Here is a 17938-nt window from a genome sequence, read left to right on the forward strand (position 1 = left end):
CTCCCTCCCAGAATTCTCTGACACACACAATCCCAGGAAGCCAAGCTCATGTCACCAAGTGGTGAACTCCAGGATGGGATCTGCATGACCCCTTCCTCCAGCTCCACTGGAGCTGGAAGCCCAGGCTGTTTAATGGATGGCTCTCTGGAAAGCGAAGGTGAAAGGACAGATGGGGAAATAGATCTGAGGGAAAAAAATATATATATATATATATATATACACATTTATGTATATGTGTATATGTGTATGTACAAATATACATAAACATATATGTATTGCATGTGTGTACACATGTATATGTGTATATGTGTGTGTGTGTATAAAATAGTTTGGGAGAAGTGTTCAGGATGCACAGAGGTGACGAGTGAGCCTTACAGGAAAACAAGAAGTCTCAGAGACATAGAGATAAAGAGGGTGTGTGTACCAAGTGCATGGGACTTTTGCAAATACACAGAGACAGGAGATGACACAGGGTCCAAGAAGAGCTAGTGGTCCAGTTAGACTGAACACAGAATATATGAAAGCGAATACCATGAAATAAGGCTAGATAAAGAAGTTGAAATCAGATGTTGGAGGGCTTGAAACATTGAGTTAAGGGGTTTGTATTTTATCTTAAAGGCAAGAGGAAACCACTGAAGTTTTCTGAACAATGGGAAGATTATAGTGGGAAGGAAGGAAGGAAAGAAGAAAGGAAAGGAAAGGGAAGGGAAGAGAAAGGAGGAAGGAAGGAAAGAAGGAAGGAAGGAAGGAAGGAAGGAAGGAAGGAAGGAAGGAAGGAAGGAAGGAAGGAAGGAAGGAAGGGAGGAAGGGATAGAAGGAAGGAAGGAGAGGAGGGAGGGAGGGAAAGAAGGAAGGAAGGGAGGGAAAAATCATTAAAGACTTACTATGTGTCAAGCATTCTATGAAGTGGTTGGGATATTGATACAAAACGCAAGAAAAGCTAGTCCCTGCCCTTAAGGAGTTTACATTCTAATAGAGGAAAACTACACACATAGGTGGTAAGGGAGGGTTGTTTTGGTCTGTGAAGTCAAAGAAATAGTGAGCAGAGCCATGGGGTAATTGATCAACCTGTCCTTTCCAGGAATAATAGTGTTGGTTTCACTGTTAGTCTTAGAGTAAAGATTAGGAGGCAGGGGAATAGGTGTGGTGGTGCAGTAGGAAGTTGGCCAGAGGGCAGCATGGTGGGTCTATATAAAGGGTGGATCAGTGAGAAAGGCACTACTGGCCAAGATCTGGTAATGATCTAGGACACTAGTAATGGGGCCTGAGTTAGGGGTGTTGGTCGTATGGATGGAAGGTGAAGGATGCAAGAACTGTGGAGATAAAATTTGTCACGGCAGTCAAGGGACTGAATTGGTGAGCCAGGCAGGCCTAAGCAAAGATCAGCTCAGGTCCAAGGACACAAAGTCTTACACTGAGGTGGCTTACAGGAAGGTCACCTGCAGACATCTGGAGGTCATGAACTGTTGTGAGTATTCAGGTGAGGAAAGTACCAGGGACCTACTGTTCCCCAGGAGTGAGGGCGGAATAGGAGGAAATGTGCCCTGGTGGATATGTGCTTAGACTTCTATTCCTGCCATATCTTCTCAGTAAACATCCTCTTGTAAAAACTCACTGGTGTAAAATAATGCCAAGGCACTAATCAATGGTAGCATGTTATCAGAGAGAAATTAACTGGAACTGGTGATTGATAAAATGGGGCTTGAGCCAACAGCATCATAAAGACCACCCCCAAGATTTAATTTTATTTGACTGCATATTTGTTATAACAGTTGTTTTGATTTTTTCATCTGTCTCAGTTTCCTCAACCATAAAATGGGGATAACAAGAGCGCCTACCTCACAGGTTATTGTATTAAATGAGACATTAGTAAAGCACTTAGCATGGTACATGGCATGTTGTAGGTTCTTAATAACTGCTCCCTTCCTCCTCTCCTTCCTTCAAGAGTGCTCAAGCCTGTTTTCAAAGGGAGGCACAGAGCCTGGGCCAAGCGTGGGTTCAAACAAGACTAGGCATTGGTTTACAGAGGCAGCTAGGTCACACTTTTGGCTGGAAGTAAGGGAGCTATGAGTTCAAATCCAGCCTCAGACCTTTACCAGCTGTGTGATTCTGGGCAAATCACTTTAACCTCTAAATGCCTCCGTTTCCCCATCTGCAAAATGGGAATAATAATAACAGCATCTACCTCTCAAGACTGTTGCAAGGATCAAATGAAACAATATTTGTAAAGCGCTTACTTCGCACAGCGCCTGGCACATAGTAGGTGGTTAATAAATGCTTAAGGGGGCCGTTAGGTGGCACAGTGGATAGATCTTCAGCCTTAGAGTCAGGAGGACCTGAGTTCAAATCCATCTTCAGACACTTGACACTTAAATGCTTAAAAAAAAAAAAGACAGATACAGAGGGACAGAGAAACACTCCAGGAGTGACAGAGAGAACCCAGGGAAAAGATACAGAGACACAGACAGTGAGTATCACTGTTCTTTCAGAGAGAAAAAAACCATAATCTTCTGAACTAGAAACAAATGTAGTCAAAGCGTGCTGTGACAAATTCTTCCGCCATGATTTCTTGCCCTCCTTTCCATTCGAGCTATCTCATCCCCATTCAGCCCTCCAACATTGCCAAAGCCTCCAGACAGACAGTTCATCTCTTCCTCCCACCCCACCCACCCTACACATTGAGTTGATCTTTCAAAGGGACAACTTGGACATTCCTCCATTCACTCCCCCATTCAAAACTCCTAACAGTGCTGTCTCTTCTGAAGTCCAGAGATAATTCAGGCTGGAAGTCAAGGCCTCCCGTGATCTGCTCTCCCATGATCTTTCCAACCTTATCTCTTACTACTCTACATACATGGACAGCTGGGTGGTACCACAATGAATAGAGCACCAGGCCTGGAGTCTCATCTTCATGAGTTCAAATCCAGCCTCAGACACTTACTGTGTCACCCTGGGCAAGCCACTTATCCCTACTTGCCTCAGTTTCCACATCTGTAAAATGTGCTGGAGAAGGAAGGGACAAACCGCTCCAGTATCTCTGCCAAGAAAACCCCAAATGGGGTCAGAAAGAGTTGGACACAACTGAAAAGCCTGAACTACAACTCTGTATATCCTACAATCCGATCGACTTGGATTACTCCCTTTTCCCTGAGCACAGCCTGTGCTTTTCGACCTCCATGCAGCCCATGCTCTTGCCTCCACTTAGCATTCCCTTTCCTCCGACTCTGCCTATAGAAATCTTTCCGGGGGGGGCCCAGTTCAAATGCCAACCCCTCCAGGAAGCATTCCTAATCCCACCCCAACCAGATGACATCTCTTCTTCCTCTGAACCTTAATAACATTGGGTCCCCCTCTCTTTTTTTATAATACACACTATATTATATCTTATATTTTCTATTTGGTCCAGATCTATGATTTCATCAGTGTAAGGAACTCCTGGCATGGAAACTCTCTCCACTGATGCAGGCTTGCCAGTCCTCAGTAACCTGCCATCTTACAGAAGCGCCTTCCCCCCACCCGCCCCTTCCCCTTTTCAGCTTCCTTTTGGGTGCTGTCTTCCCCTCTTAGATTGTAAGCTCCTTAAGGGCAGGGACTCTCTTTTTCTTACCTATATCCCTGGGGCTTAGTGCAATGCCTAGCCCATAGGAGGCACTTGATTTTTACTTTTGAATTAAATTAATTAATATTTTTTAATTTTAAATTTCAAGTTTACTGACTGCCATAAGGCCTTTCCTGATCCCATCAGCTGTTAGTGGGTGCCTGGCCCTAACCCCAACCAAAATTACCGTGTGTGTGTTTGTATGGACTTCTCTGCACACGTGTTGTTTCCTCTTGGTAGAATATAAGCTCCCTGAGGGCAGGAGTGTTTGTCTTTGTGTACCCAGGGCCCAGCAGTGCCTTGTAATGGGAGGCATTTAATAAATGTTTGATTGAACGAATGAATGAATATTGTGTTCAGAACAGGTAAGCCACTTGGGCAAGGACTTCTGATCTGATGAGGATTAACAGGAAAAGTGGAAAGCAGTTTGGCAGAAATTAGGTTATACAAACACCGTTTACTACAGAAAGGCCAAAAGGAGTGAGCAACCTGAACATAAAAGGTCACACCATCAAAATCAGAAGAGAATGAGATGAGGCATGGTTCACATATATGGGTAAGGGAAGAATTCCTAACCAAACAAAGGATAGTCAGCGTTCAAAGGGCTATCCGAACACAGACACATTAATACACTGGGAATGGGGCTACAAATTGGTCCAGCCATTCTGGAAAGCAATTCAAAATTGTGCCCTCCAAAAAAGTGACTTAAATGTCCCTACCTTTCGATCCAGAGATCTCCTTACTAGGTATATACACCAAGGAGAACAAAGACAGAAAGGAAAGGTCCCAAACGTTCCAAAATATTCCTAGCAGCCCTTTTTTTGTGGTAGCAAAGATCTTCAAACAAAAGAGATGTCCGTCAGTTGGGAAGTGAGCCTAAGCAAAATGCAGTACGTGAATGGAATATTACCATGCCAAAAGAAAGGATGAACATGGGGGGCAGTTAGGTGGCACAGTGGATAAAGTACTGGCCCTGGAGTTAGGAGGACCTGAGTTCAAATCTGGCCTCAGACACATAACACTCGCTAGCTGTGTGACCCTGGGCAAGTCACTTAACCTGATTGCCTTGCCAAAAAAAGAGAAAGGATGAATATGAGGAATTCATCCCAAGAAGGGAAGAGCTATATGAGCTGGTACAAAAGCAAAGAAGGCGGACTAAGGGGGAAAGGAGTGGGGGGAATGAAACAAACACTATGACTAGAGTAATATAATTGGAAAGGGAAAAAAGAAAAAAGAAACTCTACAAGGAGTAATTATAATGGCTTAACCTGGTCCAGGAGAAGAACCAAGAAAACGTGCCTCCTTCCCTTTGTAGATGAAATGGAAGGCTTCCGGGAAGGCTGCATACCCTTCCAGAGACAACCGATACGATGGTTTAGCTTTGCTCAACTGTTTCATTCTTCTCTGTTTTAATCGTTGTTACAAGGAAAGGGTGGCTGGTCAAGGAAGTGGGGAAGAATATATTCTGAAACGAATGTAATGCAAAAACAAAAGCGATCCAGAAAAATGCAACCAAAAAAATGTTTTAAAGGAAGAGGAATGATTCCCGAAGACCTAACTGTGAGCACTCTGGAACTAATCTGTCACAGACCATTCATTCATTTGTAACCAGTGAGGACACACACACACACACACACACACACACATCCCCTTCACCTTCAAGTTGCTGTATCGTTCTCTGGATATTGTTGGTGAATTTCTGCATGTTCATGAGGAACTCATCCCGTATCAGCTGGATACTGTGGTATTCGATGGACTCCCCTGGGAGTTTCTCAACGTTAGAGCTTTCGGGAGGTGTCAGATCTCCTGGAAGGACGACTTGTACTGGAGGTTCCGCCTTGTGTTGGTTGAAGGAGAGCGCTGGGATAAACACCTGAAATGTCAATTGATGAAGCATATTACATGGTACTGTTCTCAACAATTTCAGATCTGAAATTTTAAGATCCAGTTTTAAGTTCTTCCATTAAGTAGGAAGCTTTCGTGGCATAGGGAAGACAGAGCACGTTTCAAGTCAGAAGGACCTGAGTTCAAGTCCTGCGGAACGCTTGGGGCTTGGGAAGGTCTTTTCACCTCTCAGCCTCAGTTTCCTTATCTGTAAAAGGAGAGCGCTAGATCAGATTTCTCTATGATCCTTTCCAAGTCTAAATGTATGATCTTATGAATATTAAATGAAAACACAACCACAAATTAACTACCTCAAATTAGCACCAGGCAGGAATGAAAGAACATAGACTAGATTGGAAGGAAATTAAGCTGTGATTAAGAATTTTAACAAAAATGGATCATACCACCCTCAGAAGTACAGTTCTCCCACAGGATCATTGAATCCAACCCTTCATTTTACAGATGAAGAAACTGAGGCATAGAGCAGTAAAGTGACTTTGACGGTGGTGAGATTTGAACTGAGTTCCTGTGACTCCAACACTCTTTAGGCATGGAGCGCACACCTCCCGAGTGTGCAAAGCTCTATATTCAGTGTTGTAGTCTTCTAGCTCATCTTTCTGCCTCAAGTTTCCCTCCATTTTAATCCATCCTCCATATAGCTGCCAAAACGTCACCCTCCACTACTCAACAAACCTCAATGGCTCCCTATTGACTTTCAGATCAAGCATAACCTCTTTGGGGGCATTTAAAGCTCTTCATTGCCTGGGCTCTTCTTAACTTCCCACCCTTCCTATATGTAATTCCCCATCTCCAGGCACTTTACGATCTATTTGCTGGTCCTCTCAGAGGACCCTCCATCTCCCACCTCTCAGCCTTTGCACAGCCTTTCTCCCATGCCAGGTGTTCTGTCTCTCCTCTCCTCTGCTGCTTAGCACCCCAGGCTTCCTTCAAAGCTCAGCTCACCTCCCACCTTCTGCAGCCAACTTTGCCCAGTTTCCTAAGCTGCTAATGCCTCCCCCTCTGTGGTTACTTCCATTTAGACTGGATATAAAGACTCTAAAAGGTACATTGTCTCTCCATTAGCATGGGAGCTCCTGGGGAGTCCTGGACATGCCAGGGACTGTGCTAAATGTTGGAAATCTGTTTTAAAAGGTTTTAAAAGGCTGGAACTAGCTAGGGATGGAATGTCAGCCTACGAGTTGCAAGTCAATGATACCAAAAGGACTTTGTGGACAGTCTTTCTTCCTGGTGCATGGTCTTGAGACAGCCATCAGTGAAGGCATTTCCATAAGGATGACTGAGAAAGAAAATAACTAACCTCAGCTAAGGTCCCGGATAGCAGCAATGCCTGGAGTATGGCAGAAAATTCAATAGTGATGGGTGCTTCTAAAAAATATTGTATTAAAAAAATTGTATGGAGGGGGCAGCCAGGTGACATAGACACCACACAGGTGGCCCTGGAGTCAGAAGGGTCTGAGTCCAAATGTGACCTCAGACACTTACTAACTGTGACCCTGGGCAAGGCACTTAACCCTGATTGTCTAAAATAAAATTTTATACCATTACAATATCACACCATTAAAAAAACAAAAACTTGGAAAGCAGCAGTGGGAGAATCTTCATCCATACTTACATGAAGCAAAAGATCCTTAAGCATGTGTAGAATGTGCCCATTAAGGACCCCATACTCCAGTCTTTCTGGCATGAACTCCATAGCTTCATTCATATCATTAGCTTCATTAATGGTCTCTGAATGGGACAGATTAAAAAAAGAGAGAGAGAGAGTTGAAAAGAATGACAAATAACTAACATCTCCACAGTCGTGGTTCTCTTTTTCTCCTTCCTAAACAGCTGCATAATAACCTTAAAAAGTAAAATTAAAAGAAAATTATGGGGCCAGCATTTTCTGAATATGCTTACAACTCAGGTTTGGAGAATAAAACCCTGGTTCTGCTACTAGTTAGTGAGTTCTCACACAAACAAAAGGTAATTATCTACCATAAGGGCTTGGGGTGAATGCAAATGAACTGAAAAACAGGGGCAGGAATCCTCTGTGTCAAGAACGGTTTGATAAATGCCTAACTTTGGGGCCAAATTCATCATTGAAATAACATCTGTGGTTCCATTTTTTTTCTCGGTAAGTATATTAAGTAATTTGTGTTTGTTTGATTCCTGGCGAAATTCTAGAGCAGGTTATTAAAGGGATGACCGATGACTTTTAACGATGACAACAATTATCTAGAGAGGCGCTGTGATGTAATAGATAGAAAGCCAGTCTTGTCATCAGAAAAACCCTGAGTTCAAATCTTGCCTCCAAACCCACTGCTATATGACCCTGGGCAGGTCACTCGGAGTATCCCTAGCCATCTCTAATATTTTAGGTTGCAGAGTGGGAGCCAATAGTCATTGAGAGAGGACGTTTCCTTACTGGGAGCTCCAAAGTCTGCTAAAAAATGCCAACAATTCACATTTAGATGACCCCTGAGGATTACAAAGTATTATATCCAAGTCATGTCATTTGATTAAGAAAAGGAAGCAGTTGTCCCCAAAACCCCAGCAAAGTTTCAGCCTAGTCAGACTAAGGGTGTTTCCTTTTTTTCTTCTTTTTTTTTTTTTGACAGGAGAATTAAAGGGTCAGACTAGGGTATGCAGTAGATAAAATATACTTAGATTTCAGCAAATTGCTTAAAGTAAATTCTCTTAGGTTATTCTTGTGGAATAGGTGGAGAGATGTAGGCTAGATAACAGGCGTATTCAAACAAGGTTGAATGGCCAGACCCAAAAAGGAGTCACTGAGGGCTGAATGCCAATTTAAAGGCCTCCAGGAGACTGCTCCCAGAATTGGTGACTGACCCTACACTGTTTTAATAAAGGCATAAAGGTATCCTTATCAAACTTGTATATGACACAAAGCTGGCCTGGATAACTAACAATGAATGGGCGTGAAGATCTGAAAAAAATTTTAATAGGTCAGAATACTGGGCTGAATTAAATAAGGTGAAATTTAATACAGATTTTTTTAAACTTGGTTCCAAAAACTGACTTTACCAGTAGAAGATGAGGGCTAGGTAGCAGTTTTCCTGAAATAAATCTGATGGCTGTAACATGCCTGAAAGCCCAATGTGAGTCCACACCATGACAGGGCAGCCAGAAATGGTAATGGGATCTTGGGGGGCCACTTCTGGGAATAAAGAGGGTGATATTGCCTCTGGACCCTATTGGGATCAGGCCACAGCTGAAGGGTTGGGCTCTGGGCACCATGGTTTAAGGATGCTGATAAGCTGGAGCAGGACTGGAGGAAAACACTGGGATAAGAATCAGGGGAGGTTGTATACCCAAAGGAAGAGGCCATCTTGGGGGGCTGTGGGTAAGTTGGGTGAGGGGATATGAACTTTGACTTCAAGGCTGTTACATGGAAAATGGGTTGGGCTTGTTCTGTTCGACTTCAAAAGGCAGAGCCAGGAGCAACAGAGGGAAGTTAACAGAGGTAGATCTAAACGTTGACCTGCATGGGCTTTTTCAGTAGGTGGTGAGCTCCCCGTCATTCGAGGTGTTCAAGTGAAGGCTGGATAATCATAAGGTGTGCTGGGGACGGGTTAAGGATTAGACTAGATGGTTACTGAGGTCTCTTTGAACTTTGAAAGTCTGTGAACACCAAATTCTGGGATTCAGGTCCTTCATCTTTCCTCCTTCACTGCTAAAGTCCTACCTTCACTGCCTCTACTTCCTATCCTCTCCACTTGTACAACTCTCATCCTGATCCTCAACCCCTCGAAATCTAGCTGCTCCCAAGCTTCTCTGAACTGGCAAACAGAAGACCTCATCCTTCTTGACCTCTGCGTAGCCTCGGACGCTGTTAACTCCCCTCTTCTCCTGGATACCATCTCCATTCTGGGTTCTCTAAATCCCGCGTTCCCTGGTCCTCCTCCTACCCACCTGACCCTTTCTTCTCAGTCTCCATCAGTAGATCTGCTTTCCTCTCACTCCCTGACCATGGGTACACCCCAAGGCTCTGCCCTGGGCCCCCTTTTCTTCTCTCTGCACTCACTGTCTTAGTGATCTCATAAGTTTCAAGGGTTCAATGATGATTTCTACACAGATGACTCATATAGAGATATAGATATACATACATACACACACATATATATACATATACACATATGCAAATATGCCCACACATATATACATACACACACACATATCTCCTTAGCCTCTCCTCTTAAGCTCCAGGCCCCTATCACCAAATGTCTATCAGACATTTTCAATCAGATGCTCCGTTGGCACCTGTAACTTACCGCAACCAAAACAGAAGCGATTGTCTTTCTCCCTAAGCGTCCCCTTTTGGCTAGCTGAGGGCACTCCCCTGCCTCCAAGGTTCACTCCTCAGAGTCATCCTCAGCTCCTCTCTTCTTCTCACCCTCTGATCTAATTAATATCAAGTCTTGTTGACTGCACCTCCATCCCATCTCTCTCATCCATACCTTCCTCTCCACTCACAAGACCACCGCCATAACTCAGACTTTCAACATCTCTCCCCCGGACTACCGTAACAGCCTAGCTCCTCTTCAGCATGACCTTGATGGAGCCAAACTGATACTCCAAAAGTGCAAATCCGGCCATGTCAGGCCCCCATGCAAGAAACTATTAACTCCAGGTTAAAATGCAAACTCCTGTTTGGCATTTAAAGTCTTTCACCATCTGGTTCTAGCCTACTTCTCCAGGCTTATTAAATATTACTCTCCGTTTCTGGAAATCCACTCCCTCCCACTTGCCCACAAAGAAACTCATCTGCCACTTTCCTAAATGTTCCCCTAATCTCCTACAACTTTATGTTCTGAACAACTTCATTTGTATGGTGGGTATCATATTTCTTGCCTTCTCAGAGAATTCAGAACTAAAAATAAAATTTGAATTAAATTAAATTTTTTTGTTACTGCTTTTTGGTGAGGCAATTGGGGTTAAGTGACTTGCCCAGGGTCACATAACTACTAAGTGTCAAGTACCTGAGGCTGGTAAAATTGATTTTTAAAAAGCAAAGACTTGCTGTGGATAGAGCGCTGGCCCTGGGGTCAGAAGGACCTGAGTTCAAATCCAGCCTCAGACCAGACACTTGACACTAGCTGTGTGACCCTGGGCAAGTCACTTAACCCCAATATCCTCAACCAAAAAAATAAATAAATAAAAAGTAAAGACTTTTTTCCATTTATCCCCAGCCGAATGTATGTGTAAGCTCATAGAGGGCAAAAACTATCTGTTTTTGTATTTGTATGCCAGGGAGAGCCCAGGGCACATAGTAGGTGTTCAACAAATGGTTGTTCCTTTGGTTCATAAAATATTAAAGCCTGAAGAAACCTCAGGTCATCTAGCGCAGCACACTCATTTAACCAGTGAAGAACTGTGGCCCAGGAGGTCACAAAGTTCACAGGCTCTGAAGCCAGATCCCTTGCTCCCAAAGCCTCTTCTCTTAGCACTGAATCTCCCAGGCCACTTTTTTTTTTTTAAAGGAAGGGTGGCTTAGAATATACCCTTTTTTTTTTGTGAGGCAGTCTAGGTTAAGTGACTTGCCCAGGGTCACACAGCTAGTAAGCATCAAGTGTCTGAGGCCAGATTTGAACTCAGGTCCTCCTGACTCCAGGGCTGTTGCTCTATCCACTGGACCACCTGGCTGCCCCAGGCCACTTTTTCATAAACAGATTCATGTAGTCTATGCTGAAGCCAACATGGCCTCCTTGTCATGACTCACCGGTGAGCTGTCATCTCAGATCGAGGAATGGAGGGCCCACGCAGGCCGCACTTGGAATGAACTCCCTCCTCCCTGGTACCCGGCAGATGCCCAAAGCTTTCTCTGAGGCCCAGTTCAAGCGGCAGGCAGCTCCTACATGAGGTTTACTCGGGTCCTCCCACTTGCTAGTGGTCTCACCCCAAAATTTGCTTTATATTTCCTTTATATGGATTTTAACCTACTTATAACTATGGATATATATGCTGTTTCCCACCAACAAAACATTAGCTGCTTGAGGGCAGGAGCTATTTCATTTTTGGTTTAGTATTCTCAGTCCCTTAGTATCATGCCTGGCACACAGTAGGCACTTAATGGTCATGTGACCTTAGGCTGGAGGGGGGGGTGTCCCTAAATCAATTAAATCACAGAACCAGTAAAAAAAAAAACAGACAACAATAAGAGAGGTCCAGGAACAGGGAGGTCCCACCAGACACCCCCTAGTCAAACCACATCTGGAGGACTGCATGTATTTCTGGGAGCCACACTTTAGGAAGGATGGAAAGAAAGAACCCATGAGAGGACCACCAGGATGCTAAAGGGAAGGGGAAGGGGACAAGCATTCATCAAACACCTACTATGTGCCCAGCACTGTTTTCAAATATTATCTCATTGATCCTCACATGTACCTTGGGAGTTAAGTACTATTAGTATCCCCATTTCTCAGATAAGGAAATTGAGGCAGACTTGCCCAGGGAAACAAAGCTCTTGTCTAGGGAAGGATCTGAACTCAGCTCTTCCTGACTCTAGGTCCAGGGCCCCACCCACCTAGCCGCCTCAAATTCATGTCCTATGAAGGGCACAGAGGAAGCACTTGAGGATGCCTATCCTGGAGAATGGAACATCTGGGGACTAAGACAGAGATGTCTCCAAGTGGGTCCATCACCTAAAGTAGGGAACAGACTTATGCTGCTTACTGTCTCCCAAAGGCAGAGAAAGGAGCAGTGGGTAGACGTGCAAAGGGTGAAATTTGGCTTTCTCATGGGGAAAAAATTCTGACAATGAGCGGCGTGGGCAGCCTTGGGAGGCGGTGGGCACTTCTGCTCCAGAGGGCTTCACACCAAAGCTGGACGACCCCGTCAGGGCTGGATAAAAGGAGCTCGGGTTGGAACCTTCTGAGACCCCGGAGGTCTGTGAACGAGTTCTGTGAACTCTCACATTTATTGAACTTTATTTTATCAGAGAATGTTAACTCAGCAGCTACTATGAGCCTGGTACCATCCTACATACTGTAAAAGATATAGAAACAGACACAGCTAAAACCCCACCTTCTCCAGGAAGCCTTTCCCAATGCCCCTCAACACTAGTGTTTTCCCTCTGTTGATTGTCTCCAATTTATCCTGTATGTAACTTGTTTGTACAAAGTTGTTCACATGTTATCTCTTCCATTAGGCTGTGAGCTCCTTGAGATAAGATTGCAAAAATTAATCAAACACACCAAATGAGCTTTGGAAAATTTAAAGACTGGCATTGGAAAACATGAATCTCAAGCTGAAGACTCGATTAAGTCAGCTAAGTTTAAAGACATTCCATTTTATAAAAAATGATGAATTTAATGCTCTTCCTAGAGTGGGGTCCCAATTGGGAAAAAGCCATAAAATGCAGTAATAAGTGAAAAGCCATAAAAACGTAAACTCTGTGAAAGGTGGAAGTCCATTTAGATACTGAATTATATTTTAGATATTGAGTCAAAACTTAAGATACTATCGCCTGTGAAAGCCAAAACAAGAATATTGTGATATATATGTGACTGGGACATGATCAATATGCAAACTTATGTTTGGGCATAACATTGGCTTAATTCCCAAGCTCATTACTAAGTAGAAAACCAAAAATATCCCCCAATCAGTATTGAGGCACTCTCTAGTTCCTCCTGCCTTTGTTTTTTTATAATTACCACAGGGATTCTGGGGGTTCTCTGGTGGGGATTCACCAACTGGTCTGGCTGCCACCCCTGACCAAGGATGATACCTTGGCAGGGATCCATCATACTGCCCCAAGTGTAAGCAACGCAAACTGATTAAACTACTACCAATAATCAATCTGGAGCTCTCTGGACTCTTCCTTCGGTATAAAAAGAATATCCCACAGTTATGAGGGAGATAACAGGGTTCCCTAGGTAGGGGAATTCTGGACTTTACACCTAGTACTGTTACTAGAAAATACAATTTGGTCCACGAACATATATCTTTTCTTGGGCAGAAACAACAGTGAAAGCATTTTTAATTATTTTGATTTATTAGAACAATTTACTTGGCCTTATTAAGAACTGCCCACCATAGATAGCTCTTGGGGGAGGGGGAGGGAAGCATATCGTATAAGTGAAACTTCAAAATGTGAAATTGATTTGAGTGTTTTTGGGGCATTTGTATATAATATGTAGATTCAGAGAATGCTCTAATCTCTCCAACTATACAAAAACCTAAAAAGATGGTTAACACCATCACAATCAGCTGAAGGCTGAACGAAGTTTCAGTTTAATTAATATAATTTGTATAAGAGTGAAAAATACCTTAACAGTAGATCACATATAAGATTTAATGACAATAAATCTATTGGGAAAAGAATTAGGTGATTATGAGACAACTCCATTTGTCAAATCATGACTGAATCACAACCATAGGTTGGCTATGGATAGAAAAGCATTCTTCAGGAATTAATTGGTTAGATGTAATTTACAACAAAGAGTATTGAATAATTTATTGCTATTTGTAAATTGGGTGCTGCACATCCTTTATGTCAGTAAAATGCATAATAAAGTTATGTGCGTGTGTGTATAATTATACTTTTAAATTTCTTTTTTTTTTTTTGAGAATTTTTTTGTTACAGATTTCCCAGCACACCACTGCAAAGGAACTAAGAAACTACATTCTCCCAGAGGGCAAAGGAGGTGAGTTTCAAGGGACAGACAGGTTGTCAAAGGCTGCAGACAGGTTAAGGAGGAAAAAGACTGACAAAATATTGTTGAATTTGGAGGGGGACAGAAACCTATGAAACAACAGCTTCAGGGAAGTTGTGGGAATGGAAACCAGATGATAATGGGTCAAGAAGGGACAAGGAACTGGGAGTCTAAGGAGAGAGAATAAAATTAATAAAAGGATCAACGAAGGATCTCCACCACCATGGGAAAGTTTGCACAAATTCGGAGAGGTAAAATTACGCCCCAGAATGCTCCTAATGAATAGAACTTGCTTTCAATTCTGCAAGCATGTTCCGTGCTGTAACAATGTAGGAAACAAGTGAAATATGCATACCTTTTGTATTTCTGAGAAAGAAAACGATATTTTGATTCAGAAATTCTTCGGGAACGGAATCATAACACACCTGAAGGTAAAGTCTTTCAACTATCTGCTTGACGATTTTCTGAAACACAGGAAACAAATAGCTTTGACATAGGAATATGTATATTTCTTGTACCCTTCCTCCAAAGGAAAAAAAAAAGTCAGACACCTTCAAAAAGACTGGAGTTATTTTCTGGTGCCCAAAGCCCAGGGACAGGAGTAGCATTGTAACAAGATTCCTTAGAGGAGGACGCTAGAAATTTGGCTGTGAATTCTAACTTTGATCTTCCTCTTCATTTGCTGAGAGCCATCCACATTTCAGCGGATTGGCATAAACATGCCCTGGTTGCCTTTGGAGAGGGAAAACTTTCCTGGCCTTTGGGATGGGACACCAATAGGCCAACTCTGCCCTCTCGGACGGGGCAGGTGCCTACCCATCCTGGGCCAATCGTGCCCATGTCATGGGACCACACGCTCCTAGATATTAAAGGTACCTCAGAGGCATCTGGGCCAATTCCCTCCTTTTACAAGATGAGGGAGCTGAAGCTCAGCTGGGCATAAATAATTTTTTTTAAAAAAATGAATGAATCTTATTTTTCCCACCACTGATTTACATACCAGAGCCTTACCCAAAGTCACACAGAAAGCAAGGGCCAAAGGCAGGATTTGAACCTAGGTCTTCTGACTCCAAGATCAGCCCTCAATCAACTCCCACCATACTGACTGCTACACATTCACCACAGAGGGCCCCCCAAAAAATGCTGGGGGCCTTCCTCAAGTTCTCCTGCCAAGAGGAGGCCTATGCAAGCAGAGCATGCTTGGATTTCTGGTTTGGTGCAATCAGATGTCACATTCACCGTGATAAAGGGGGTCCCACTCTACAGGAAGGGTGTTGTTCAACAGCTTTTGGGATCAAATGAGCAAAGGAAAAACACTTTGCAGATTTAAAGCCCTATATACATACTATACAAAGCTATTATTAGTTATGGGGATGTATTAATAACTGAACTACTCTAAAAAGCTAAACAGTATACATAAAAGCTCTAGAGATCTTTAGGTACTGTTTAAATATCTGTTATTATTAGAGAGGCAGCATGGGATACAAGACAAAAGCTTGGGGCAGGTAGGTGGCACAGTGGATAGGGTACTGGTCCTGGAGTCAGGAGGACCTGAATTCAAATCCCGACCTCAGACACATAACACTTACTAGCTGTGTGACTCTGGCAGCAAGTCACTTAACCCCAATTGCCTAACCAAAAAAAATAAAATAAAATAAAAAATAAAGACTCATCCTTGGAGAGAGAAAGACCTGAGCTCAAGTTCCACCCCTGGCCCCTGACCTGACCCATCCTGCTGGGTGAACGTGGGCAATTCACATAACCTCTCAGTGCCACAGATAACTAAGACCCTAAGTTGCAGAGAGGTTGAAATGGTGGCGGGATCTTTTTTTCTTCAGGAGTTCTCTATACCAACGAAATCACAGGTCTAGTAAACAAAAGCAAATTATTATTATTATTATTATTATCTTGTTCTCATATTAGACTGTAAGCTCCTCAAGGGCAGGCACTGTTTTTTTTGTTTTTCCTCAAATACCCAGTGCTTAGACCAGGGCTTGGCATATTATTTTTGTTCAGTTGTGTCTGGCTCTCCATGATCCTGTGGACCATACTGTCCATGGAGTTTTCTTGGCAAAGATCCTGGAGTGATTTGCTATTTCCTTTTCCAGTAGATTAAGACAAACAGATGTTAAGTGACTTGCCCAGGGTCACACAGCTAGTAAGTATCTGAGGCTAGATTTGAACTCAGGTCCTCCTAACTCCATGCTCTACCCACTGAGCCATCTAGCTGCCTCTGTGCCATTTGGAATATAGTAGGTGCTAAATAAATGGTTAATGGCTATTTATCGACTATTCTTATCTTTATTAGTATAATTATTGCATTTTCATGAAACTTCATACAGAGTGGATATAGGCTACCATGAATTTCCATTCTAGTCCCCGCCCTCTCCCTCCACTGAAGTCCTCCTCCCACCCATCATCGTGGAGGGTTCTTACAGACTCCAGCATAGGTAAGTTCTGGCAGGCTCTACCAGGGGACCAGGTACACATGGAGAGATAAATCTGTTAATCTGTTTATTAACAGGAGGCAGGGCACAGCTCAACTCAGCCATCACTAAATTGTCTAGGCCAAGTTCTAGAGGAGTCAGAGACTATGACCAGAGAAGAAAGCCCCCACCCCGGGGGATCCTCCCTCCTCCAGACACGGCAGCAGAAACGTTGGGCCTCGGAGAGTCCCCACCCATCGGCCGACCCACTGACGGAGTGGCAGGAAAAGAGGGAAGGGGGCACCCACCTTGAGCGGGGGCTTCTCTACTACTTCTTGCTCTGTGTTTGTAGTCTGAAGAGTCGATTCACTTCTAAGGACGGACTGCGGGGCTGGAAAAACATCATTGAAAAGGAGATTGGGTCACGAGAAGGTTGTTTTTCCAAATAATTACGAGTTTTTTTTTTTAGGCAATTGGGGTTAAGTGACTTGCCCAAGATCACACAGCTAGCTAAGCATAAAGTGTTTGGTCTGAGGCCAGATTTGAACTCAGGTCCTCCTGATTTCAGGGCTGGTGCTCTATCCACTGTACCACCTAGCTACCCCTACATTGGGATATTTTATCTGGTAAAAGTTGTGCATAAGGCAATTTTGTTTGTTTTTTTCATAAGGCAATTTAAAAAGGAAATTAATCCTATTTTTCTCATTGATTTACATCATAATTGAAGACTGCTTTTCTTTCATTTCTGAGGGATCTTCAGCAGAAAGAGCTGGCCCCTCCCACCCGGGCTCTGGATTCCCACTGCTTAGTCTCTCACTGTCATTGCTCTCATCATCATCCTCATCAATCATTAATGACATTATTCAGATTATTAATATTAGATCATCTTGTAGTATTGGTTGTTAATAAGAGATGGGGTCTGGACCTGTGGTTTCATTGGCACAGGGAACTCTCAGGTGAGGAAACTCCCTCTCTGGATGCAGGTCCTCACTCATCTTCAGTTAATGGTCTTAATTGTTTATAGCACAGGGCAGCCAGGTGGTGCCATAGTGCACAGAGTTCTTGAGTTCAAATCCAGCCTCAGACACTTAAAAGCTGTGTGACTCTGGGCAAATCATTTCACCTGTTTGCCTGTTTCCTCAACTGTAAAATGAGCTGCAGGAGGAAATGGCAAACCACTCCAGTATCTTTGCCAAGAAAATCCGAAATGCGGTCACGAAGAGTCGATACAACTGAAATGACTGAATAACAACACATGCTTACAGCAGAAGGAGGTTAAATGATTTGTCCAGGGTCACACAGCCAGTAGGTTTCTTGAACTCTGGTCTTCCCACTCCAAGGCTAGCTGGCCA

General features: G+C 43.4%; 1 protein-coding gene across 1 annotated transcript in view; it reads right to left on the reverse strand.

Annotated features, from left to right (window-relative positions):
• The window catches only part of DNAH10 (dynein axonemal heavy chain 10), a 163573-nt gene that overhangs the window by 131024 nt on the left and 14611 nt on the right, over positions 1 to 17938 (reverse strand). Inside the window, 4 exon segments of the mRNA XM_020970246.2 lie at positions 5255 to 5471; positions 7116 to 7231; positions 14516 to 14624; positions 16895 to 16977. Coding sequence (XP_020825905.1) covers positions 5255 to 5471; positions 7116 to 7231; positions 14516 to 14624; positions 16895 to 16977 — 525 coding nt within the window.

Source organism: Phascolarctos cinereus, unplaced genomic scaffold (assembly GCF_003287225.1).
Source record: "Phascolarctos cinereus isolate Bilbo 61053 unplaced genomic scaffold, phaCin_HiC Scaffold_4;HRSCAF=312, whole genome shotgun sequence".
Taxonomy (NCBI): Eukaryota; Metazoa; Chordata; class Mammalia; order Diprotodontia; family Phascolarctidae; genus Phascolarctos; species Phascolarctos cinereus.